Source organism: Salvelinus sp. IW2-2015, linkage group LG12 (genome assembly GCF_002910315.2).
Source record: "Salvelinus sp. IW2-2015 linkage group LG12, ASM291031v2, whole genome shotgun sequence".
In the NCBI taxonomy this organism is placed as follows: Eukaryota; Metazoa; Chordata; class Actinopteri; order Salmoniformes; family Salmonidae; genus Salvelinus; species Salvelinus sp. IW2-2015.
Window position 1 is genome coordinate 4,853,579 of NC_036852.1, and position 25,931 is coordinate 4,879,509.

The window sequence follows — 25,931 nt, forward strand, 5'->3', positions numbered from 1 at the left end:
ATGTTTGAGTCTGCGTTACACCATTGAAATAAATGGGGGTACAGAAAGCTTCATGGTTTTAAAAGTAAAAATAGGAACAAATTACTGTACTGAAGCAATCTAAGATGAGAAAGTCTGCACATTTCAAAGTTGGTTTGGTGTTTGTAGCGAAAATGTTCAAGTGCAGTGGCAAATGCTAAAATCTACTATTATAGCCCATGGATCTTGTATGCAAATGTYATATGCTTTTAGTTCAAAAGTATAAATATGATCAACAATCTTCTGACAAGCAAAAGTCAGCCTGCACATTTTAACATTGATTCCGTATTTGTATCTTAAACAATTCTAGAGCAGTGGCAAATCCAGGAATGACCCATTGTAGTTTATGGAGCCTTAATGCACATTTTAAATGGCTATAGTTGAAAAATAATAAACAGTATCAAATATTTTTGACAAGCAATCTACGCTGAGTCGGTCTGCACGTTTTAAAGTTGGTTTGGTGTTTGTAGCTTAAACAGTTGAAGACCTGATTTTTAAAATTGTTTTTTATTCAAGTTTATGGTCCTTGAAATGCGTTGGGATTAATTCCAAGATGATTGTAGTATGAGAAGTATAACAGTATCAACATATTTTTTCAAGCAACCAGAAGACAGTCAGCCTGCGCGTTTTAAAGTTGGTAGCTTTTACGGTTTTGACACTACAAGTTCCAGCATAAGGCGGTTAAGAAGAAGTAATTTTGTCTTAATTTTAGTGGGCTAGTTGTTCTTGATTTCAGCAAGCACCGCTAATAGYGGCAGTATAAACCCAGGGGGATTTTGATTTTTTAGTAGCAAACATTTATGCACTGCAGTATTGTAAAAATCCTCGGGTGTTTCTTTTTAGTATCTCATTTCGTACATCTGCGCTACTCTGTGTTGCTTTTCCATGGAGAGCTGACGCTGTGCAAGGCAATTGAACATGATTAGATKAGCTGACAGTTAGAGCAACAGACTCAGTATGTACGCTTTAAATGACTCGTGTCACTGTAGAGAATGTGCCTGCCAAGGGCATGATCTCGTGACAAGTATGGTGTGCAATGCATCAAGAACAGACGATTTCCCTATAAAAATCWCTATACAAATGACATTATGTTATCTGACTCTGAGAGCAAATATGTTGGACTACTCTTCTGTGGTGGCAGGCTGTATTGTGTAGGGCTATATTTGATGTGGAAGCTTTAGACTGTGATTCTGATCTGTCTGCGAGATTAGATAGACTAGGCATGGTGTAAATATAGTCTACACAGAAGTAAAATAGCAACTTTGTTTCAATATTTTGTTTACTTAATTTGCAGTTCAATTCCACATCATTCACTTATGCCCCGCCCACCCTACTTTCTCGCCCCGCCCACAATACCCCCCCCCCCCCCCCCAAAAAAAAGGATCGAGAAAGGACGGTCCTTTTATACCTCAATTGAAAGAACCACAACACCACGTTACACATCCTGTAGTGTGTTCGTAAAGCAGCACTGAATAGCGTTCGGTTGCAACTTGCCTCTTTCTTTGAAGATGGCGCGAAAGCATGCATTCCGTTTAGTCTTTGCATTTCAGATCTAAGCCTGAAGAAATGTCGATGTTCGCCGGGAATGAATAGGGTTTGACTAGCTCAGGTAAGGCATTTTATCATKTTTGTATCAGACAGAGCAATCAATGATGCCATGGGTATTTCAAACAGAGGGTTATGGTGAGAGGGACGCTTATATAGAGATCACAAAGGGTTTCGACCTGTGCCATGGAAAAGGGGGCATGCAGAATGGTTAAAACATTGTCCCTGGCTTTCATTCGAAATGTAGCATGAATTATAAAGTTACCTACATCATAACAACATGGGCAAAACGTAATGTGTGCCTATTTCATCTACCACAAAAATATGGGTTCCCATCGAAKTGAAAACGCCAGTGATATTATATTGTTGTCTAATTGGAATATTTATCAATATTTTGTAACAGTACACAGTCATAATTCCTGCAGTGAACTGATCCCACTGCTGAACTGATCCCAGTGTTGAGAGGATCAACACGAACTGCCAAGTGAAGGCTTTTATTTGAATCAATATTGGTTCTCAAAAGTCAACTTGGCGACATCGTACAGCACAAAGAATCATACACACATTGGACTATATTGACTCATCTTTTCATAATTTGACTATATTGTTTTACGTTTCTGACATTTTAAACTACAATATGCAGATGGACTCGCATATCTTAATCAATTCAATTCCATATGACCACAAATTACCATTGTGGAATGATTTGGGTTTAGGATTGAGGAGTGTCAGGGTCGGAGCCGTGCAGCCCTGTCTGATAGCCCTTCTCCAGGCTACCTCAACACCACCAGTCCCAGGACACCTGGCCTGACACTCTGGGTCAGTAGCCCCAGATACCAGCTGACAATCGACTACAGACTGGCCCCAGACATGTCGGTTCAGCCACCTTTCACAGTCCTGACATCTTAATTACTGGACACCTGTGAACACCTGGTGTTMGGGAATGGGGTATCCTCCCTTGTGTGTTGTGTGTGTGTGTCAATTGCAGCCCTTTGTTAAAACACCCGATCCTATATCGACCCATAGCACCTACCCCTGGATAGGTACAGCTGTCAATAAGGTAATAGCTCCTCTTTGCTTTCTAATAATGGGTAAAATTGTCACCAAATTGCGTATTATTTTCCTATTCTCTCAGATCTACGCAAGTGCGTATCATCGTAGTGGCATTTTTGGGATTTGGCGAGACCTTGACATGCAGGTAAAGAACACCTTGTCTCGCCATGTGGTGRGTTACCTAGGCAATAAGACTTGATGAGGTGTGGTATATAACCAARGAATGCCAATAAACCAMGGCTAAGGYCTTGCATAAGAACAGCCAATCAGCATTCAGCCAATCAGCAGTCAGGGCTCAAACCATCCAGTTTAGATGGTTAAATAAATACCTTCACAGAAATGTTGGAAGACCGACTTTCTGTTTTATGCTGAAAGATACAGCATTAATTCATTTCTGGGGCTGTTTGAAAGCTCCATGGTTTGTTCCAGACAGTATAGGGCATTTCCATGTAAAAATCCCCATGAGCACTAACATGTGAGGTTCTTAGAAGCACATCACATTTCGTGTCAAATGAAAGCAAATAGTCTATATTTTGAGAAATTAAGGCATATCTACATTTTTTAAAATCTCCTTCCAAAAAATGTGGAATAAGCAAAGGCTTTGATTTCTAGTCAAAAGAGGTCTTAGAAAACATCTAGTAGAAAAAGTCTTAACAAGTATTAGAAATACATCAAAACACAATACTGTTGAAGGAAAGACCCCTGCCAACTAATATCAACATTTATAATTAGTTTTGCAGGAATTATTAGCCTTCTGTAAGTTTAAGAAATATTGCCTAGTGTCTTGTCATTCTGTTACCAAAAACCCACATATCTTTAAGATATTTGATCATTTCGCTCCCTCATGAGGACGGAGGAGAATGAAAGCTCACGGAATTAACAAGRAAAGGTAGACCTACCAATTAGCTGTAGTGTTTTACTGATATCAATTTGGTTTATGATTTATTAAGTGATTCAAACACGTTGTTCTGTTACCAAATCAGTAACTGACAGAATGACAAAAAAACTCTAACAGAATGTCTAAACTAAACTGACTGCAATGGYAATTCATAGTAGTCACAAACCACAGTTGGGTCACCTGCTACTGTCCTCCCTCCCACTGGCATATATTCAGCTCATAACTGTTTACTTTCTCTTTCTGCCAAGTGGTGGTCAAACCAAGAGTGTGAAAACAGTCTGGCCACCCCTCCCTCTCTCTCCCTGCTCTCTTTCTCTCTCTCTCTCTCTCTCCAGTTAATGTCACCTCTCTCAGCTATTACTGACACCTACCCATGAGCCCCCTCTCCTTCCATTTATTGTAACCAGCCCCTTCACTCACTGAACACTGACCGACACCGGACGTCCATGAATGTTGAAAAGTAGTTGAAATGTGGTCAGTCCAAATCTAAACCAATCATGGACAGTACAGCAAGGAAAAGTAGAGTACTGTACGAGAGCAGGTTGGGAAATAACTGATTACACATGACTCCAGACTAACATTTCCCCTGCTGCACTGGTGCCACTAGGATTTTCAGTTGGTGCACCCGTCTCACCCCAAAAAACAATTGCTGCATCACACAATATACATATATAAAATTTTTTCTATCATCTTCTAAAGTAATTTTGTGCTTTATTAAAAAAGTGTAAGAGATACTGAGATGGTATTCAAGATTGCGTATTTCTTCATATTTTCATGTTGTGATTTGAATGTGCAACCTAATCCAGTGATTGTGATGCATTTTGGGTGAACAATTAGGCTATTGTTATTTTTGAATGTTAAAATAAGGCTCCAGATTTTTCTGATTTAGTTTTTTGTTCAATATAGATGAATTTTCCTGCATCTTTATGTGCACTAATATTATTGGGGCTAGTTTACCACCCGAGTAAGTGCAAACTCCAAAAACTTTAGGTCGCAATAAATATAATACCTACTGCTAMTAGCCATGTATTAATCYAACAGTTTTGAGTGAAGTGACCATGTAGAATGTGCAGCTCGCACCAATGCGACCAATTTTTMAATATATTTRTTTAAACCTTTATTTAACCAGGCAAGTCAGTTAAGAACACATTCTTATTTACAATGACGGCCTACCCCGGCCGACGCTGGGCCAATTGTGCGCCGCCCTATGGGACTTCCAATCACGTCCGGATGTGATGCAGCCTGACACGTCTTGCACTGAGATGCAGTGGCTTAGACTGCTGCGCCACTCGGGAGCCACGAGTAGGTAGTGCATTGAGTTGTATGTTTTTTTRAAACTTGGCAATCAATGTTTTTTGTTTGTCATACTTTTAAAMTGAAAAATCTGAGTTTTAGCGTCATTCTGTTACCGAGGAATTGCCCCTATATCTGATTTACTATAAATCTTTTTAGCTTGAACACCCTGGCCCCTGCTGTGTGAGTCACTTCTGGTGCCAGCCCGCAGGCCCGCTACAGTAGTTGTTATGAGATATCATTTCATTCAGTCACACAGACTCAGTCACGAGGCTTAGGCTACACAAAACAGGGTTTCTCTCCCTAAAGCCACTCGAGTAGAGAGAGCGGATGTCTTGCTGCTCTCTTTTAATGCAAAACTGCTTGGTGAGTTTGTAGGCTAGATTAAACTGGTCCACACAAGAAGAGACATAATGCCTCTGTCACACTTTCTCTTATGGCTAACTAACTCGCCTCAAAAAAAGGCTAGATGGAAGAGTAATAAGGCATTTTCCTTCATTCACTCCTGTATCATTTCTATTACCACAGTCGGTCCCAGACTTTTATTTTGAATCCGTAGGGAGATGTATGAGGRCCTCAGGATGTTTGTGAATGTTAATATGTTGCCATTACAACCACACACTGGAGCTGAGTCAGCCAGCCTCTCTGTCTCAGTATGAGGTGGTTTTTGCTCTGGAGCCACTGAGAGTCAGAGAGTCCTGAGACTGACATCCATTTTGGGATAAGATAGCATGAAGACTGAGTCACYGGAGGTTACCTGATCACCACACATCCCCTAGTAGCTCATATACGTGTGACTCACTTTTCTTTCATCTCCCATCAAACAAACACAGAACTTTGCTGTGTCCTTCCTGACCAGAAATGTTATCGTGTATTTTTTCTGTCCATGCGTTGTGTGATATCTGCGGAAATTAGGAAGTGGAGAGGATTTTGGTGAAATGAAAACTGCAATGTAATATTTCTAGGTTGCATACAGTACTGTTACAGTGGACCCCCCCCCCAATAGTCAATTGAAAGTTTCTAGGTACTTTGTAACTAAGTACAATTATTATCATTGTGAAGAACATGCGTTTGCTGTCTCCCCTGTCGTAGTATTATCGAGTGAGAAACTCTGACCGATAAGTGAATCGCAAGCCAACACAAAACCCCTCTCCATTTGCCCATTTGTTTGTAAATAACCTCTTGACGTTTTTCTCCTGCAGCCATGTGGACGTTGAGTCTCGATCTTCTACATGTGACGTGAGCTGAGAGGTAGTAGAGTAGATTAGCCTGGTGGTATAACGTGTACTGTAAATTCCCCTCCTGCCATGGTTATTAGAGAGCCTCTCTCAATGGTGGTTTAGCCAGGAGCCAAAGCTACTTTTACCTTCCTCCCACATTAAGAGCTTTTGTTATGCACCACATCAAGAGGTAGATTTAAACAATAAGGCCCGAGGGGGTGTGGCATATGGCCAATATACCACGGCTAAAGGCTGTTCCTGGCACGACGCAACACGGAGTGCCTGGATACAGCCCTTAGCCATGGTATATTGGCCATATATCACAAACCCCCAAGGTGCCATAGTGTTATTATAAAATGGTTACCAACGAAATTAGAGCAGTAGAAATAAATGTTTTGTCATACCCGTTGTATACGGTCTGATATACCATGTCTGTRAGCCAATCAGCATTCAGGGCTCGAACCAACCAGTTTATAATTCTGCATATACAGAATGCATTATGTGCCATGACAATGGCAATGCAGGAGTGCTTTCTAAACAGGCCAGCACCACATGAGAGAAGAGGATAACAGAATAGATGGAGCTTAGCGAGGCGTGTCATTGAAGATGGAGGAAGGCATTTTGTCAGCAGAAACAGGACAGGGGGGATATCATCTCTCCACGGAGAGACCTCCTCCTGCTGCTGGCTCTCTGGAATGACTTCTACAGGCTGTGTGTGTGTATGTGTTTGAGAGAGAGATTGTGTGTGTGTGTCTCACTGTGTGCCAGTGTGAGTTTGCATGAGTGTGTGTGAGTAGGTTTGCGCAAGTGTGTTTGCATTACTGGTTGTGTGTGCGTGGGCACTGCCGGAGAGACCAGGGGCCATGTGCCAAACCCRGGCTGTGGCCCATTGTGAGACCAGCTGGTGTGTGAAGAGGGCCAGCGGTCAGTTCGGTTCCCAACCAGACTGGAGCTAAAGATGTCTATATTTTCTACTACGAAACATAATACCTGCTATGTCTATGATTGGATATAAGGCAGGAACCAGGCCCTATCTCTATATTTTTCTCTATATTTTTCATTTTTCTATCTCCCCCTCTCTCAGATGTGGTTTTATGAATGATCTCAGTTATCTCAGAGGCACAGAGGAAACATCAACAGCTGTTGTTTGGCTTCCCTTGTCTATCTCAGCCATGCTGTTTCTGTTTTCGCCGACACCTTGACATTACCGTCAGGATCTAGATGGATTGTTTTTATGTGGAGAGGATCTGGGTGTGTGTGTATCTGTGGGCAGAGGATCTGGGTGTATGTGTATCTGTGGGCAGAGGATCTGGGTGTGTTCTTATGTGTTGACTTAGCTCGTGTGCTTGATGGAGCGTTGTGTTATTGTTGRTACAGCACTGTGTTCAGGGTGTTGCTACATCACTGTGTTCAGGCAGGCACATGACGCTCATGCTCGCCGAGTTCAATTTGTGACTATCTGGTTGGAGAGAAAGCAGAGGACCAATTGTGTTCCTTCTGGGGCAAGATTGTCTCTTTCTGATTGAAGACAGACGTGTGACCTCTGACCCCTGTGCTCTTATTAGGGGGGGGTTTAGTGGTCCAAGGATCAGTTTAGGCCAGCCAGCTTCCCACAAGACTTTGTAGTGGGGGATATATAGTCAGTGCCAGTGGAGATGTCAGTTCAGTCATGGTGTTTTTTGCTAAAAACAAGGTTTGGGAAGCCCGATATTTTTTTTCTCTCCATGCTATACTAATTCCACTCAAATCCTGCTTTTGAAATGGAGAGCTAGCTTTAGTAGCCTAGCTTAAGCACTATTGAATTGAACAAAGAAAAGAGGCCCACATCTCTCTTCAGAATACTYCCAGTGGGTTACCCAGTGGAATTTCAATTCATTACCTTTATTTCCCCCCTTTCAGTAGTGTTTCCCTTTTCCTTTCTATGCCCCAAGGCAGATTATTTCAGTTTAACCTTCCTTGTCATTCACGCTAGCTCCACTGCACTGGCTCACCGGTGGTGATGGAAAGACCCTTTGAAGATGTACTTTGTGTGGGTAAAGTCCTGAGAGAGAGGCTGGGGCTTGGTGGTTCCCTGCCTGGCCCTGCCCTGCGCAAGCTCTTGCTCTGAGGGGGAATCAGCCCTCTGACTCTTCAAACCCCCTAAACTCATAATTACGACACTAGGTTCTGGCAACACTTAACCTAGTCTGCATGTTTGACCCCACATCTACTCTTAACTTAGACCTGTATCTCTCTTTTTTCTCCTTCTTCCTCTCTCGCTCGCTCTCTCTCTTCTCTCTTTCTCTCTCCTCTTTCTCCTCTTTTTCTCTTTCTCCTCTCTGTCTTTCTCTGCTCTTTCTCTCTCACACTCTGACTCTCTGTGTCTGTCTGTCATAGCTTAATACTTAGCTGTGATGGCTCAGTCTCTACCGCTGCTGTTCGAAAACCTCAACGCTCTCCATTTAGTCTAAAAAAAGGCTCCAGGGGCCAATTCTACTACAAATTCGAGAAACGTCAACAATTAGCGAGTGCTGGTGTGAGAGCTACGATTAGCATTCTGCATTTGCGTGCCACAGCCGGTGTTTACATTTACCTGCTATTATAATGACTGCTACTGTTCTTGTTCATTTGGTCATACAATATGTTCCCCCCCCATTGGGAAAACGAGTTGACAGGGTGGTAAGAATTGGCTGCACCTGCAAAAGAAAATGGCACAGTGGGTGAATGGAGGAGAACACATTACAATATTTTCTCTGGGCAACATGTTTTCCCCGAGTGAGCACACCAATTTATGTTTTGCTCAAAAATATCCGGAAACGACGCACATCACGTTACCTCAGGTTTCACTTCACAAACAGGTCCCACTGTGGATGATGATGATTAAGCCTTTTCTACTGTGTGAAAAACACAGTCTGTCTGTTTTGTGTTCACTGTGGTACGTGGGAGAGGTACAGCACAGCTCCCCAACCCCTCCTCTGCCCCTGCCCATAGAGAATGTAACCAGACATGACTTAACCCAACCAACTCAGGGCCACACTGCTGTCAAAACTACAGTCAACCACTACAGGATCAAASAGTGAATACGAGGATAGATGGAAGGTCGGAGTGGATTATTATTCAAATGTTCCCTATTGCTTGGTAAAGCAGGAATCAGCACCTTCTATTTTAAATAGAAAGTTCTGACAAGGGCAGGATACATCCGAGAGAGAGGAAGGCTTTCATGTCTCAAAAGTAAAAGACAGTCCAGTTCCGTTCGAACTTCAAAGCGGAGAAAGAAGGTCAGGAAGGAAGCATTTTCAACAAGGGAGATGTGTCCATCCTGGTCTTTGTAGTGTTTCTTATATCTCTCTGTCCACGACCCTGTGGAAATCCAATTAGCATAATACAAAAATCTCTATCAAATTCTGTCTAAGCTAGAGATATTTGTTGTTTTTGTTGTTGTTGCATGGGCTGCGTCTCAATCCACCGCATCCGCTAATGTCGGCCYCCCGCATCTGCGGTGGAAGGCGGGAGAGCTACAGCAGTGTTTGTCAGACCAGGAGACATCTCTTCTCATGAAAACTTCTGTAGTGTCCGAACAGTTTGGGCTTGGCCTGTCTCTTATACACATCTAGATGTGTATAAGAGACAGGACCAGGAGACATCTCTTCTCATGAAAACTTCTGTAGTGTCCGAACAGTTTGGGCTACACACTGCACCCACAAGCCTCACAAAAGTCGTCTGTAGGCAGCCCGGTACCAGTTAAAACATTTTTTATGGGAAGTACTTTAGTGCCAAAAAAAGGGGCTAAATATGGGTACATTTAAAAAAAAAAAAAAAATGTAAGACAGACACTTCAAAACATTTTTATTGAACCTTTATTTAATGATTTATTTATTTACAATGACGGCCTACTCCAGACGACGCTGGGCCAAGTGTGAGCCGCCCTATGGGACTCCCAATCACGGCCGGATGTGTTACAGCCTGGATTCGAACCAGGGACTGTAGTGARGCCTCTTGCACTGAGATGCAGTGCCTTAGACCGCTGCGCCACTCGGGAGCCCTAACTTCCTTTTGATGTTTTTTTACTATCTGTTTTGCCATGTATGAATATGTTATTTAATGCCTAAGGGCTAATGGTGTTAAGGGCAAATTCAATGTTTCATTAAATATATTTTATTTATATTTTTACAGGGATTCTAAATCAGATAGCTAAATGTTCCTTAGTATGACCTTAAAATAATTCCATATGTTAGCTTAGTAGAAACCTGGGCCATTAGACCTTAGGGGGTTAAGCTATTATAGTGCTTACACTTACGGATACATTGTATTGTATGAATTGGTGCGGTACTACTGAAGTTGATCATCCACTTTATTGTATGAAAATGTGCTATACTAATAAAGTTTTACCTCTTTAGGCCTCATCCTGAGCACTGCCAGGTCGGCCTCTAGGGGTCGGTGACGGGACCGTACCCCAGCTGCACCCAACATGACTCCCAGGACCTCCACCATGATCCCAACCATGAAGCAGTGGAGGCAGCTGGTTCTGGTGGTGATGCTGGCCTGGCTCCTCATCTTCCTGGCCCTGCTCTCCCACTTCCTGGACCCCCGGGATGTGGATCTCCGCTCGCCCTCCTCGCTCACCCACACCGAGACCCGCCGTCTGGCCTCCATCCAGGGTAGTACATCGGGCATCAGGGCTTCTCCTCTTGGGGTGTCATCCTCATCTTCCCCCGCCAACCAGGATCCCAGCCACAGCCGACAAGGAAAACAGGAGGCCCTGGAGCTGAGCCAGAATGGTGACTCGGTGGTCTGGAAAAAGGTGAGCGACCAGGAGGAGGGGGTGGATCAGGAAAGGGAAGAGAAGATAAGGAGGGAGAGACTGAGAAGGAGGAGGAGGAAAGGGAGCATGTCCAGGGCTGAGCAGCGGGGCAGAGACGGCTACTATTTATCCCAGTCCAAGGCAGTGGTCCAGCAGCTGCGAAGGGGCATTGCCTCAGTGGGAATGCTCGCTCCACACCTGCAGAAGTCCATGAGGGACTACCTGAATCTCAACAGGCACCATGTGGCCTACAGGGGGCTGCGCAAGGGTAGGCAGAGCGGGAGGGAGGTACTCTGTGAACTGAAGGAGCAGGCCAGGTTGAGGACACTGGATGGGACAGAGCAACCCTTCTCTGGGCTGGCCTGGGACAGGCTAGTGCCCACACGACCTCTGGAGCAGCTTTGGGGCCAGGGGTCAAAGTTCAAGTCGTGTGCGGTGGTCACCTCGGCCGGGGCTATCCTCAACTCTTCCCTAGGGAGAGAAATTGGTGAGTGCTGTAGGACAGGTGATACACATTTTTCAAACATCGGCAGTATTTATAACGTAACTGTTAGCTCCAATGTAAATAAAGACACTGCTGCCAAGTTCTGGTACAAATCCAGACGGAAGTAAAGCTCAAACTAGATCTATTACACCCAGCAGGATGTTGCAGCTGCATAACACAACATACAAGTCACACAATCACATATTTATACCTTCCAACTGGGCAAAGTCATCTCCTTGTATGTCTAAGATAAACAGATTCTCTGTTGCTGGGCAGGAACTAAGTCTGTTCTTGGTAGTGTCGTGGCCCAGCCAGAACCCAGAACTTTTGTGTGTGTGAGTGATAAGGCTTTAGTTTGCCCCCCCCCCCCCCCCAGAGGTCTCTTCTCTATTCAACTGTTGTCCTCACCTCGATGTTGACTTTTCCACATCTCTCCTGACTCTAGTTCCATTGAGACTAACCTAGCTTATCAGGAACTGAGGCTCTACTGAGGCTCCCTTTAACTACTTCCTTAAAAAATATTCACGGGAAAGGAAGAACATGTCTGGATAGACAGACACTTTCTGTACTTCAAATCAAACTTTATTTGTCACATGCGCCGAATACAACAAGTGTAGACTTTACCGTGAAATGCTTACTTCACTGCAATATTACACACAAGCTTCAACATCCTAAGTAATAACAAGTTAGTATTACTAATCAGACTGATTATACAGGTATACAAGTTATTACAACTAATTGGCTYATTGTCAGACTAGTCTTCATCACTGCATAAGTGTATTGCTTTGGTAGGTTTGATTTACCCTTAGAATTGAACTAGCCTCTACCCTTACAGTGCATAAGAGCTCTGATGCTGGGATGTTCCTCACGCCTATAGAAATGGCTCCGCATTCAGTGCGTGTGAATGGGAACCCTGGCTTACTCTACGGGATCTTTAGACCGCTCTACTTTGTATTCATTCAGTAGCCTTTCGTGTTGATAGCATCCGATTGGCTTGTCACTCCCCATGTATCTGTTCATTTGATGTGATGAGTAGCCTGCGTGTCCTTGAAATGAGGAGGAAGAGCCGTGACAGTAATGCAGGCACCTTTTATAAATGAGACTTCAGCCGGTAAGATAAGACCTCCAAAGAAAAGGGTTTGCTGCTCTCTAGTGTTGGAGTTCAGTTAGTGACTCATACGCATCACGATAAGCATAATATTATAGTTTACCTGGACTAGATATACACTGGACAAAAATATAAATGAAACATGCAACAATTTCAAAGGTTTTACTGAGTTACAGTTCATATAAGGAAATCGGTCAATTGAAATAAATTCARGAGGCCCTAATCTATGGATTTCACATGATTGGGAATAAAGATACCGTAAAAAAAAAAAGGTAGTCACTTGGATCAGAAAACCAGTTAGTATCTGGTGTGACCACCATTTGCCTCATYCAGCACAACACATCTCCTCATATAGTTGATTGTGGCCTGTGGAATGTTGTCCCACACCTCTTCAATGGCTGTGCTGGATATTGGCTGGAACACGCTGTCGTACACGTCGGTCCAGAGCATCCCAAACATGCTCAATGAGGGACCTGTCTGGTGAGTATGCAGGCCATGGAAGAACTGAGATGTTTTCAGCTTCCCGGAATTGTGTACAGATCCTTTCGACATGGGACCATGCATTATCATGCTGAAACATGAGGTGATGGCAGCGGATGAATGGCACGACAATGGGCCTCAGGATCTCATCACGGTATTTCTGTGCATTCAAATTGCCATTGATAAAATGCAATTGTGTTCGTTGTCCATACCATAACCCCACCTTCACCATGGGGCACTCTGTTCACAACGTTGACATCAGCAAACCGCTCGCCCACACGACGCCAAACACGCTGTCTGCCATCTGCCCYGTACAGTTGTCAAGAGAGTGCATAGCTYTCATCAAAGCAAGGGTGGCTACTTTTAAGAATCTCAAATATAAAATATATTTTGATTTGTTTAACACTATTTTGGTTACTGCATGATTCCATATGTGTTAATTCATAGTTTTGATGTCTTCACTATTATTATACAATGTAGAAAATAGTAAAAATAAAGAAAACCCCTGGAATGAGTAGGTGTGTGTGTGAACTTTTGACTGGTACTGTGTTATATATATATGTTATATATTTATATATAACTGTGTTATATATAAATAAATAAAATTTATTTTATATATATATATATATATATATAAAATAAAAAAATTAAGAGTACAGACTATTGAATGAGACATGTTTTTGAGAAGATAATTATAAAAATACACGTATTTCTTTTCATTTGAATAAGACATGAAAATGCAATGAAATGGAGATTATTTGTTTATGTAAAAATCAAAATGTGAAATTCTTGGTGGGAAAATGGAGTCCCCAGAAATTCTGGCTGAAAAAATGTGGTCCCCACTGAAAAAGTTTAAACACCACTGCACTCGAGGGAGACATTCACTAACAACATTACTTATGCTTGTAGACAACCATGCCATTTTCATGGTARTGTTGGGGTGATGCATACAGCTTATGTCCATACCCTGTACTCAGATTCCCATGAGGCTGTGCTTCGCTTCAACGCTGCTCCTACAGAGGGCTATGAGAATGACGTGGGCAACAAGACCACCATCCGCATCATCAACTCTCAGGTAGGTCCCCCACTTCTCCTCCTGTGACTTTTCTTTAGTACTCAGGACCTCCTATTGATTGACAGTGGAATCACTGACACACTGCCTTGTGAAAATGATTTGAGTTGATCTAGAGCTGAGTGAAACCGCTAGTCAGATCACTAAGACAGGCTATCCCAGCACTTCCACGCTTATCTAGTCAATCATTGATGATACACCTATCATTGGGAGAGGACWAGTTGGTGTATGGGATCTGTACATGTGGACTGTAGGTGAGATGTATTCGTTGCTTGCCTCATATTACATTTAGCCTGGTGTGCTGGAGAGCTATCAGTACAGCAATCAGTAATTTYTCTCCCTGCAGATCCTGGCCCGGCCCAGGCATCGCTTCACCAKCAGCTCTTTGTATAAGGGTATGACACTGGTGGCCTGGGATCCTGCACCGTACTCTGTGGACCTGCCCAGGGTAGGTCTCTCTCTCACTGTCAGTCACGCGCTGTAGTGTGTATGTGTCATTAATGACTTCCTAATCATCTCCTGGTTCATCTTAGGGAAAGTCTGGTGCAGAGTGAGTCAGCAAACATCGCCGTTGTGGCCTCAAGCAAAGCACTTAACACCCTACAATTGTTCCAGGAGCGKTGCACTGCAGCTGACCCACTGCTTCCAGCCCCTCTGGTGGTGTGTCTTGCGAGAGAGCGTCAACACCAGTTTCCATTCTAAATGGACAATAAAGTGSCTCATATTTTTATAAAAGTKATCTGAAGGTTTTTACTGAATAATTCAGAAAGTGTCTGTGTGTTTAGATTCAGGTTTCTGGTGTGTAGCTTACACAGGCCCCTTCCCGAGATCCTGTTAGCGGTAGCGGTCATGTTAACATTTAGCCGAGGCTTTTCTCCAYTGCAACTAACAGTCAGTTAACCAACTGTGTGAATACGCTCTATGGTGACAGTGCTGTCTTCAGCCTTTTGATTAATGTGGGTCACGTGTCAATCTCCAGATGTCAGGAAACATGATGACCAACTGGGTGGTAATGAGGAGAAGCTGAACGATACGGACAGATCTTCTGTAGTTTTCCACTGACTTTAGACTTACTCAGTCCTGGTGAGGTGTGGGAAATGGTTTTCTAGCGTATTACTGTTCATCAACAGGCTCTAACCTCTGGAGATGCTCCATCTTGTTTTAAAGTAGTTTGACAAATTGCTGTTACATTTTCCACAATAAGTGTGAAAGGGAATTCTTCCGAGTTCTATGAGACACTGGGAGCTTTCCATTCTTCCATTCTCAGAGTGTATGCGAGACAATTTGTCGAGATACGATTTGTTAGTCTATTCAGTTGAAAGAGATGGTAGCTAGCCTAAGATCAATCACAACAGAACAAACACTAATAACATTTTTTCTTAAGAAAACACAAATTTAGGCCTTGTCAYTTTGTTAGAATTTCCTCCTCCTTTGACACACAGTTCAGTAGGCAAACTTTGTTGAACGTTGCAAGTAGAAATGTCATTAATAGAGCAGACACAATTCCTTATTTTACATGTCAGAGAGGCATGTTTGTTCTACATCAAATATTTATATCTGAACGTTTCCCAACTTTGTGCCCTGCTGAACGTACACTTGTTATTCAGACCCTTGACCCCTTGACATTTTGTTACGTTACAGCCTTATTCTAAAATGTATTCAATTGTTTTTTTCCCTCAATCTACCAAAATACCCCATAATGACAAAGCAAAAAGAGGTTTTCAGAAATGTTTGCACATTGATTACAAATAAAAACATATCACATTTACGTAAGTATTCAGACCCTTTACTCGTATTGGTTGAATAGCCTTTGGCAGCGATTAAAGCATCAAGTCTTCTTGGGTTGACTCTACAAGCTCGGCACACCTGTATTTGGGGAGTTTCTCCCATTCTCTCTGCAATTTTACATTACATTTAAGTCATTTGCAGAGCTCTTACAGACGATTACAAATTGCATTCACCTGTATGATATCCAGTGGAACAACCCTTTACAATAGTGCATCTAACTCTTAAGGGGGGGGGTTAGAAGGATACTTTATCCTAGATCCTCTCAAGCTCTGTCGGTTGGATGAGGAGGTTGCTGCACAGCATTTTCAGGCTCCTCCAGAGATGTTCGATCGGGTTCAAGTCGGGCTCTGTCTGGGCCATTCAAGATTTCAGGGACTTGTCCCAAGCCATTCTGTGTTGTGTTGGCTGTGGTGCTTAGGGTCGTTTTCCTGTTGGAAGGTGAACTTCACCCCAGTCTGAGGTCTGAGCGCTCTTGGGCAGGTTTCATCAAGGATCTCTCTGTACTTTGCTCTGCTCATCTTTGCCTTGATCCTGACTAGTCTCCCGTCCCTGCCGCTGAAAAACATCCCCACAGCATGATGCTGCCTCCACCATGCTTCACCGTAGGGATGGTGCCAGGTTTTCACTCCAGGACGTGACGCTAGGCAGAGTCTTTACGTGCCTTTGGCCAGCTCTAGGAAGCCTTGGTGGTTCCAAACTTCTTCCATTTAAGAATGATGGAGGACACTGTGTTCTTGGGGACCATCAATGCTGCAGAAATGTTTTGGTACACTTCCCCAGATTTGTGCCTCGACACAATCCTGTCTCGGAGTTCTACGGACAACTACTTCYACCTCATGGCTTGGATTTTGCTCTGACATGCACTGTCAACTGTGGAACCTTATATAGACAGGTGTGTGCCTTTCCAAATTATGTCAAATCAATTGAATTTACCACAGGTGGACTCCAATCATGTTGTAGAAACATCTCAAGTCTCATAGCAAAGGGTCTGAATTCTTATGTAAATAAGGTATTTCTGTTTTTAAGGTTTAATACATTTGCTAGAATTTCTAAAAAACAGTTTTCACCTTGTCATTATGGGGCATTGTGTGTAGATTGCTGAGGAAAATGTTTTATTTAATCCATTTTAGAATAAGGCTGTAACGTAACAATATGTGAAAAAAGTTGAGTTTTTTTCGAAGGCACGCTATATGGAGAACAATGTAATGTGTTTTACATTACCTCTGCTGTCTGCCACACACATTGGCATGGCATTAGTTAAAATACAGATTGGACACACACACACACACACACACACACACACACACACATTCATAAGGCCAATGATCAAGGGCTGCATGTTAATCAAGTTATTCTAATGGCCCCCACTTTGAAAATGAAAGCCATTGTTTGCATGTGTGTGTTTTTGTTTGTGTGTGTGCACATGCATGCGTGTGTGTTTGTGCGCTCGCAGTAGAGCATGTGTGTTTTTGTATAGCCTGCTGTACTACATGCACCCATTTTGTACGGATGGTTGAACACATTCATTGGGACTTTACCAAGAAATTTGCTTCAGACCCAGAATACATTTGAAACGAATTACTGTTCTTTATCTGATGCTTAAAAGGTATAATTTACTCAATTTTGCCTCATGTTATCCTGACTGTTTGAAGAACCAGKGAGTTAACACGGTATCTGTCACCTAGCAGCTTAATGTGACTGGGTGTCAGAACAAAGGCTGATATTTTCACTCTGCGGTCAAAGCATCACCACGTTTATTGAGCAGATTACCTCTGTCAAATTCTGSCACCATATTCCTTATTTAGCGCCCTTGAACTGTAGGGAATAGGGTGCCATGTGGGATGCCAAATAAGATTAACTTCCAGAATAGAGAGTTAATTAAAGCATAACTGCGGCGGTCATTCATCAATACCTCCATTATACCTGCTATGGGAGTGGGGGAATGAGTATTGGTGTAACAAACCTTGACTTTAAAAGGTTGGTCTCTCGTCATATTTTCAAGGGAAATATCCATGCCCGACTTTGTTCCCTGAATCATGGATTTAATTGACTCTTGTGTAAGCAGTGGTGTACGAAAGGAARATGTATTTATACAACATTTTAGCTTGYGGCGTTGGGATTCCTGTGGTGACGTTGTGAGTCAGTCAGTACGGTGGTGATGAATTCAAGCAAACCCGCATCACAATAGTGGCACAATAGCTGTAGCATTTTAACATACATRCTTTCCCGTAGTCAAATAAAACCATAGTACTAATACTCATTTTAGGTGCTCTTGAAATACATTAGCAGGTAGACTGCTCCGTAGCAGGCCGCTGTGCTACCGGAGTAGTTTGATTTAACAAAGACACCGTGTCAACACTGCGGTGGCAGCAGTGAGTCTGACACTCGGCAGATGCTGTCATGATTGTGCTGACCCGGAGTAGCAGCGTTCTATTTCAGATAGCGTAAAGAAAGATGCTTTGGTGCTGACTGCAGTCRCCTCTTCTCTTCAGTGGTACAGGAACCCAGACTATGACCTGTTCACCCCGTATGAAGAACGCCGGCGGCTCCAGCCCACACAGCCGTTCTACATCCTCCACCCCAAGTTCATCTGGCAGCTGTGGGACGTGATCCAGGGGAACACCCAGGAGAACATCCAGCCTAACCCCCCYTCCTCTGGGTTCATAGGTGGGCAAGCGCCTCTGATCATCCACCCGGGCACCCACCCATCCATGTATCTGTTTGACCGCTGTGTCTGAAATGGTACCCTGTTCCCTATGACAGGAACACTCTTCAGCCAACGTGCATCGAATTCACAAAACTTCATTAACTATTGAGATGAAGCACGTACTGCAGGCCTAGTTCAGAACAATATGGTGGTATCCTTGGTTCAATGCTTTTGTGAGTGAGATCTGCGATTGCTCAAAGGTAAGAATATAACAACAAAGAGCTTAATTGTTATTCCGTGTGTGTTCAACCTCAACATCTATTTACAAGGTTACGCAGTCGAGGGCACAGGTGCTCAATAACAATTGGCATTCAAGGAAGTCAATTATCGATTTTCTAAGCAAATACTCGTTTTTAAGGTAGCCTGGTGGGTAGGAYCATTGGGCCAGTAACCGAAAGGCTGCTGGATCAAATCCCAGAGTTGACAAGGTACAAATCTGTCATTCTGCCCTTGAGCAAGGCAGTTACCCAGCTGTTCCCCGGGCGCCGATGACGTGGATGTCAATTTATGGCAGCCCCCCGCACCTCTCTGATTCAGGGTTAAATACATTTCAGTTGAATGCATTCAGTTGTACTGACCAGGTATCCCCCTTTCCCTTTCCCATATTGTGTCCCGTGTTGGTGTTTTGGAAGGGCAGAGCGGTGAGACATGAGAAATTATGTGATTATTAGGGGAGAAATTATGTGATTATTAGGGGTAAGATTATGGCAAGGCAAAAAATATTTTTTTCATCATATGTTTATACATATGCATCTATACCATTCTAAACCTGCATAAAATATTACCACTCACACACGGACCAAAAGTACGGAGGAGAGTCCAGAAAGAACAGCGGAATGGTGATTTATTCGTCTGTTGTTTTTTCCCCCTCTTTTGTTCTCAATTTACATGGGGGGGGGGGGGTGTTACGACATAGACCCCATGGCAATTCCTGGAAGCCCAGCAGGAGGGCTTGAGGGGGCTGTGTCGCCCTGAGCACGTTACTGTGCTACCACCACACACACACAGAAAGAGAACACACACACACCGCCAGCAGCAGGACTCAGTGAGGCAGACCATGACTCACAGAAGGACTTTATTTGGGTTGCAGTCCATTTATTTAACTGTTTTTTGGGTTACAGTTTATTAGGCAGTGAGAGGCGGTGCTGTTCAGTTTGTCATGTGGATAAAGACAAGCAAGTGCCGTATGATGGCTACAGCCACTGTGTGGCAGCCCAGTGGGGTGCACGGCTGTTGACTGCCTGCTGGGAGCTGCTAGGTACCTATGTACATCATTTAGACTTGTAGACTGAGGCACATGTCAACATGCTAAGCCAGATACTGCATGACTCCACATTACAGGCACAGAAAGATGGTAACTTTAACAGGTTGTGGCTTTCATAKAACGCCTGGCTGTCATCCCAACATGCAAATATTGGTTGGATCAGCATTGTTTCCACATTGTCATGACTAAACATTTCAAACTGACAATTGAACATTGTTATGATCTCTCTTGCCCAATGGGATGATGGCTTCAAGAGCGCAAGACAAGTGTTGCAAATATGCACACTTTCTGTTACACTTCTCCAACTGTTTCTGGTGTATTACCCTCCCCTCCCCACCCTGCAATGAAATGGAAAATCCCTTCACATTGTTGCCATACGTTTAATACCAGTTTAGGTTGTAATACTAGCCAGTTTTACACAGATCACCCAGGTGCATCATTTATAAAATGTTCTTACGCACAGATATGATCTTAAATAGTTGAAATCCACAGCTATATAGTGATTTAATAACCATGAAGTAGGTGTGATTTAGCAACTTAGTGTGATCTAGAAATGATCATGATTATGTGTGATTTACAKCCTTAGTTATGTGTYTAAACATTGTGYTTATCCTTCCTATTGTTTCAACAACTGATGGTATGCTGAAATGTAATATAGAAACTGAGCAAATGAATGAGGCCCAAGGTGATTTGATCTCACAGATGAGGTGCAAAGAATTCAGCTTCACCAGCATCATTCACATAGGCTTCATATAGCTGCTTTAGAACAAATGTAATAGATGAACTGTCTGTTATTGCACTTCATTGGAAATGGCCACAGTTATGACAAAAMKCTTTTTTTCGTACTGTAACAGTAWTGACAACACTAAAGCCACTGCAGTCTTAATACAACTCTGGGGTCTATCGACGTAACACATGTAACAATATGATAACGTTGAAGTTGAGGAAAAATACACGTTTATTTATTATTATTTTTAAGTAAACACCACACTGTTGCGTTTTCTCACGGCAAGACTTGACAGGAATAAATCTACACCTTTTACTGAGTAACAAAGTAACAGTTGACCATCTAGATGGGTTGGGGCGGTAGACACACCTTCTATAACATGGATCATCAACTAGATTCAGCTGCGGGCCGATGTATTTATTTTTTTCTTGAGCGGATGGTCGGGGGGCCAGAACYTAATTACTGCCAATTGACAGCAAGAAGCRCAAACAGAMATYACGTTTACTAAAGCATAATCATTTCAAAACAGATTTCCAAACTTAAAATCAATTGGAGCTGATTTCATGTTCTTACAGTCTTATATCCAACAACAAAAATACAAAAAATATATATTTTTTAAATMTATATTTGCRATGAACTTAYGGGGCCAAATAAATCCACCAGCTGGCCGCCAGCTGGGGTACCCTGTTCTATAAGATAATAGAGCACAGTGTAGTTTCTGGGGTGATGACGTGGAATAGAAGATATTGATAGTTCTCTGTCTGGGTAACGTTGTGGATTAGATCACTGACTGTATAGAAGAGTTCTCTGGTGACACAACGCCTCATCATGGAACGTTTATGGGTAGTCTGTTGTTGAGGCGTTCTCATAATGACAAATCACTATGGAGAGTTGTTGGGTGACGCCACATGATATATCACTGTGTAGACTGAGTTTTTGGGGGCGACACCGCATGAAAAATGCCAGGGATAACACCGTATCCTCTAGAGTTCTCGGTGGTGACGCTATCATATGACACAGTGGATCACTGGATAGCGTTTGTCACGTGGGGGAAAAGGGGGGTGGGTTGAGAGGGGCTTCGGGGGGTACGCAGCTGTCCACAGGAGGTGATCTCTTGGTTGGGGTCTGGGCTGGTCTGTTCGGAGACGGGGATGGTGTCTTCACGGTTGTTAGTGCTGCACTCCACCGTGTGGGGATGGTGGTTGTGGTTATGGTGGTTGGCGCCGGTGGAGAGCTGGGGCGTGACGGCTACATTGTTACTGTYGCCCCGGCGGTTGAGCTGGATGACGGTGGTCTTGGAGGGCATGGAGGAGACGCCGTTCTCAGAACTGGGCCGCTTGCAGTGGAACAGGATCAGGAAACACCTGTAGAACTGCAAGGGAGGGACAAAGAGAGTGTGTGAGAGGGTGTGGGTGTGTGTGTGATAAGGAGTGTGTGATAGGGGGGGGTGTGTGCGTTGCAAAATATATTTACACATGTTATTCAATCATTGCACCCATACTGCTTGCGCGCGCCAACGAGCATCTGCATTGGCAGGCGCTAAAATAGAATTTGCTTCTATTTGTGACAAGTCCTGCCTCTCCCATCTCCTCATTGGCTTTTAGAAGCATATACCCACGTGCCATCTCCTCATTGGTTATACCCACGTGGGTGATTGAAAGATGAACTGAGATCGGTTGGTCGGCTGTGGTAATACACCTTATTATGAAAAATAGTTATTATGAAAGTTAGATGCCAATCGCCATATAAAGTCCAAAGAAGAAAAAGCCTGGAAGGAGGAGAGATGACTAGAAACGATTCGGTTGACCGTTTTATGTGTGGATTAATTGTTGGAGTAGAGGACCTTTCAGGTAAATAATAATTTCAGGTAAAATAACAACTCAATGTTTATATCCCAGGACAAATTAGCTAGCAACAGCAAGCTAGCTAAATAGAACAAATTAGCTAGCAACAGCAAGCTAGCTAGCTAAATTGCCATACATGTTTAATGCTTTTCGACCTGTCCCCAAATTAATATAATTGGTTCAGAGTTTGTTTTGATATTTCAACCTGCGTGTCGTGATTGCATTTGGTGTGGGGGGACAAAATCAATTTGCGCACGCACTCGTCCGGCTCGGGCAAGTTGTTAGATTGCAGTATGAGCTGTAATGAATTCATCTTTGCCCTTTTTGTTTTGATTCCAGGCATCGTCCTGATGATGTCGCTGTGTGAGGAGGTCCATGTCTATGAGTACATCCCCTCTCTGCGTCAGACAGACCTGTGCCACTACCACGAGCACTACTACGACGCCGCCTGCACCCTTGGGGCGTACCATCCCCTGCTCTTTGAYAAGCAACTGGTCCAGAGGATGAACAGRGCCACCCAGCACGACCTCAAAACCAAGGGCAAGGTCACGCTCTCGGGGTTCAGCGCGGTCAACTGTGGGCCCTGACCTTTGACCTCCTATGGCCATCAAGAGACGGAGCGTGCTGATACTAATCAAGCGACTGAAGAGGCTAAGTTGAGTCAGCACTGTTGTCCGTGGGCCATGATCTGTCTCTTTGACCTGGACCGCTGTCTGGAAAGTCAGGAAGGAAGTGAAGAGGAGGAGAGTGTTGCCAATACTAATCGATCGTCCTCGAGAACTGCCTTTGTCACAATGGATAGTGTCAACAGCTGAAGCTGCTCTGGCCATCAGGTTCGGAGACCAGAGACTGTCAAGGGTGCTAAACTGATAGTTGTTTCAACATTAAAAGAAGTGAAATAGTTTAAAGGCCGAACTCTGAAGTGCAGAGAAATGTCTTTGTTTTTCGCCGAGCCTGGAAGAAAAAAAAAAAACAGCCCGTTGCTGCTGGTTAGGATAGCAATAGTCAACATGGTTGAAAGGAGGGGGGCGTTTAGGGCATGTGGATGTGATGTTGTTGTATTGTGTACCGAAGTAGTCCTTCAGGGATGTATTCCTACTGGAGAGATGGGTCATCGTTTTAAGGTATTGTTCTTGTGACACAGTGTTGTACACGAGAGAGGTCATGGTATGAARGTGGGAAAGTGATCTATAGATTKAAATATTGAACATCGGTCAAAGGCATGTTTTTCTGATTCAACTAATGAGGTGCATTTTCATGTACAGGTCATGTTTAGAGCATAGAAATAGAGAATTGAAAACATGCAGTGTAAAAMGTTTACTTGAGAGGGGTAGGGTTTGAATTTAAACCGTTCAAAAAGCATGTTGCGTTCCTTTTGATAAAGAATATTGCAGGGATAGTAGTGTATGTAGGTCTATGGGGAAAACAACCACTTTTCACTTTTTTGCATGAACCAGTCTCACTCAACCTAACCACTGATCTGTGTGTATGTGAGTAAGGAACTCAAACTTTCTTATCAGTGTTCTCGTGTCCTCTGTACGTACGCTATTTAAAGTTACTGTTCCTCAACGACTAGATGGTAAAACTGACAGCAGTTACTTTTCCTGGCCTTGATATGATTCTACAGCCACACTGTGTAAATAGAATGTAAATGTGGTTTGTTTGCCGATTTAGAAGTCTGGTCAAGTGCAATGCAATGAATGTAGCTATGAATAGTTTGAGGCACATTTATTTAAAAAAATAAAATAAATGTAACCTTTTATTTAACGAGGCAAGTCGGTTAAGAACAGATTCTTATTTACAATGACGGCCTAACCAGGTTTGGCCAGGGGTGTGCCGCCCTATGGGGCTCCCAATCACGGCCAGATGTGATACAGCCTGGATTCGAACCAGGGACTGTAGTGACGCTTCTTGCACTGAGATGCAGTGCCTTAGACCGCTGCGCCACTCAGGAGCACAGCYGTCTAAGGCTTTTGGCAATGGTGATATAGACTTGATACTGTGCCAAATGTTCCCTGTGTGAAGTTAACTGTTAACACTACGTATTCTAGGAGTTCACCACTACAAAAGCAAAGCAGAGGCCTCAGCTTGGAAATGTAAATGGACAGAATGTCCTTTCTATGATTCACTTGGAATGCACCAAACACAGCAATAGAAAAGTCCTTTTTCTTTTGAATATTTTTTTGAGAAGTGTTTGCTGATCTACTGTTGAGGGTAAACACTATAATATTCACACCTTTTGGGATCTTTAAACAAAAATCATGTTGTTTTTACAGATAATTTTCTATAGCCAGAATCAGTTTGTACTGAACATCATTTGTTAGTTTGTATAAAATTTGTATTTKTTTTCCATTGTTTTCTACTTAAACTGTTGTGAATAAAGATATTGTACTTGCCTTGTGATTTGACCCTGGTCTAACTAGCTGTTTAACTACATATCCCACAATTCAAGAGGCAAGGGCTGTATCTCAATTGCTTAAAAATGTATTACCTGCTCGTCTCCTCCCTTTGATTGAAAAACACTTGTAAGTGTAAGAAAAAATGGTGGAAGCTCGTCAGTGGGCTGGCTTTCATCTGGTCACGTCTTTCACATCAATGTAACGAAGGAGAGGAGGTGAGTAGAGGACACATTTTTGGTTTAGGTTCTGCTCACCTGTTTGTTCATGAGTATATAGATGAGGGGGTTGATGACAGTGCTACTCTTAGCCATGATGGAGGGCACCACGGTCACGATGGGGGTGATAAGGCCCGGGTGTCCAAAGGTGGCCATCATGGCGATCACGCCGTAGGGCATCCAGCACAGCAGGTAACACACCACCGTAGTGATCACCATGAACAGGATGTGGAACTCTCTCCGCCGRGCCGCCGACTTACGGATCCGCCCCACCTGGGAGGAAATGATCATACATAAAGCTGTGCATAAATGTATGTCCTGAGAGGCCAATCACATAGGAGGATGTWGAAGGACATACAAGGTCTTGTTACAGTACTTAGAGAAATGTKATTTCCTTCTTTCACTGCACAGGCTAATCAATGTTTACATTTGTATTTTATATAAAAGCCTCCTTTCCCTCCTTGACATAGGCTAATCAGTGTCATACTTATCACCAATACTTAAAAAACATCCTTCCTTGTAATAGGCTAATCACTGTTTKAATTATTTTAWTAATGACTTTCCCTTCCTTCCCTAATTGACTTTAAAATAGGCTATTAAGTAACCTGACAGGACTGGTTGAGTGAAGCAGGGTTTCCAGTTCACTACCTTTACCTATCCTGTCATGTCACATCAGTTATTGCTTAATCTTCCAGGAAGGCAGAGCGCTTTTCAAAAAGTATTCTAATAGGGCTATGCAAGTCGAAACACTTACAATCTCATTACCAGGCCAGACCTGTCTGATCTGAGTATTCTGAAACACCTGTAGCCTTAAGATTCATCCCAGCTGAGAAAGAAAAAAACAGCCTAATTATCTAGTCACAAGATGTTTTCTTTCTAGGATATCAGTCTTAATTGCAGTGGAGGAAAGGGAACCAAGTGTTAAAAAAAAAAAAACATCTGTCCAATGAACACAGTCTTAATCATGTAAAAGTAGCGTTCAGTTTCTCTCTTTGCGTGCACTCTCTCCTACTCTCTTCTCTCAATCCTACCAATC

At 43.1% G+C, this 25,931-nt stretch overlaps 1 protein-coding gene across 2 annotated transcripts; it reads left to right on the plus strand.

Moving 5' to 3' along the window:
* Window positions 1–1,411: 1,411 nt before the first annotated feature.
* LOC111970910 (beta-galactoside alpha-2,6-sialyltransferase 2) lies at window positions 1,412–24,684 on the plus strand. Of its 2 annotated transcripts, XM_023997663.2 has the most exons (6): window positions 1,412–1,627; window positions 10,404–11,294; window positions 13,857–13,954; window positions 14,298–14,399; window positions 18,232–18,406; window positions 22,621–24,684. In XM_023997663.2, exons 2-6 carry the CDS (start codon window positions 10,475–10,477, stop codon window positions 22,866–22,868), a joined length of 1,443 nt encoding a protein of 480 aa, XP_023853431.1. In that variant the 5' UTR covers window positions 1,412–1,627; window positions 10,404–10,474; the 3' UTR covers window positions 22,869–24,684. The 2 variants fall into 2 exon arrangements, with proteins under 2 accessions (XP_023853431.1, XP_023853432.1); XM_023997664.2 differs by lacking the exon at window positions 14,298–14,399.
* The last annotated feature ends 1,247 nt before the right edge of the window (window positions 24,685–25,931 follow it).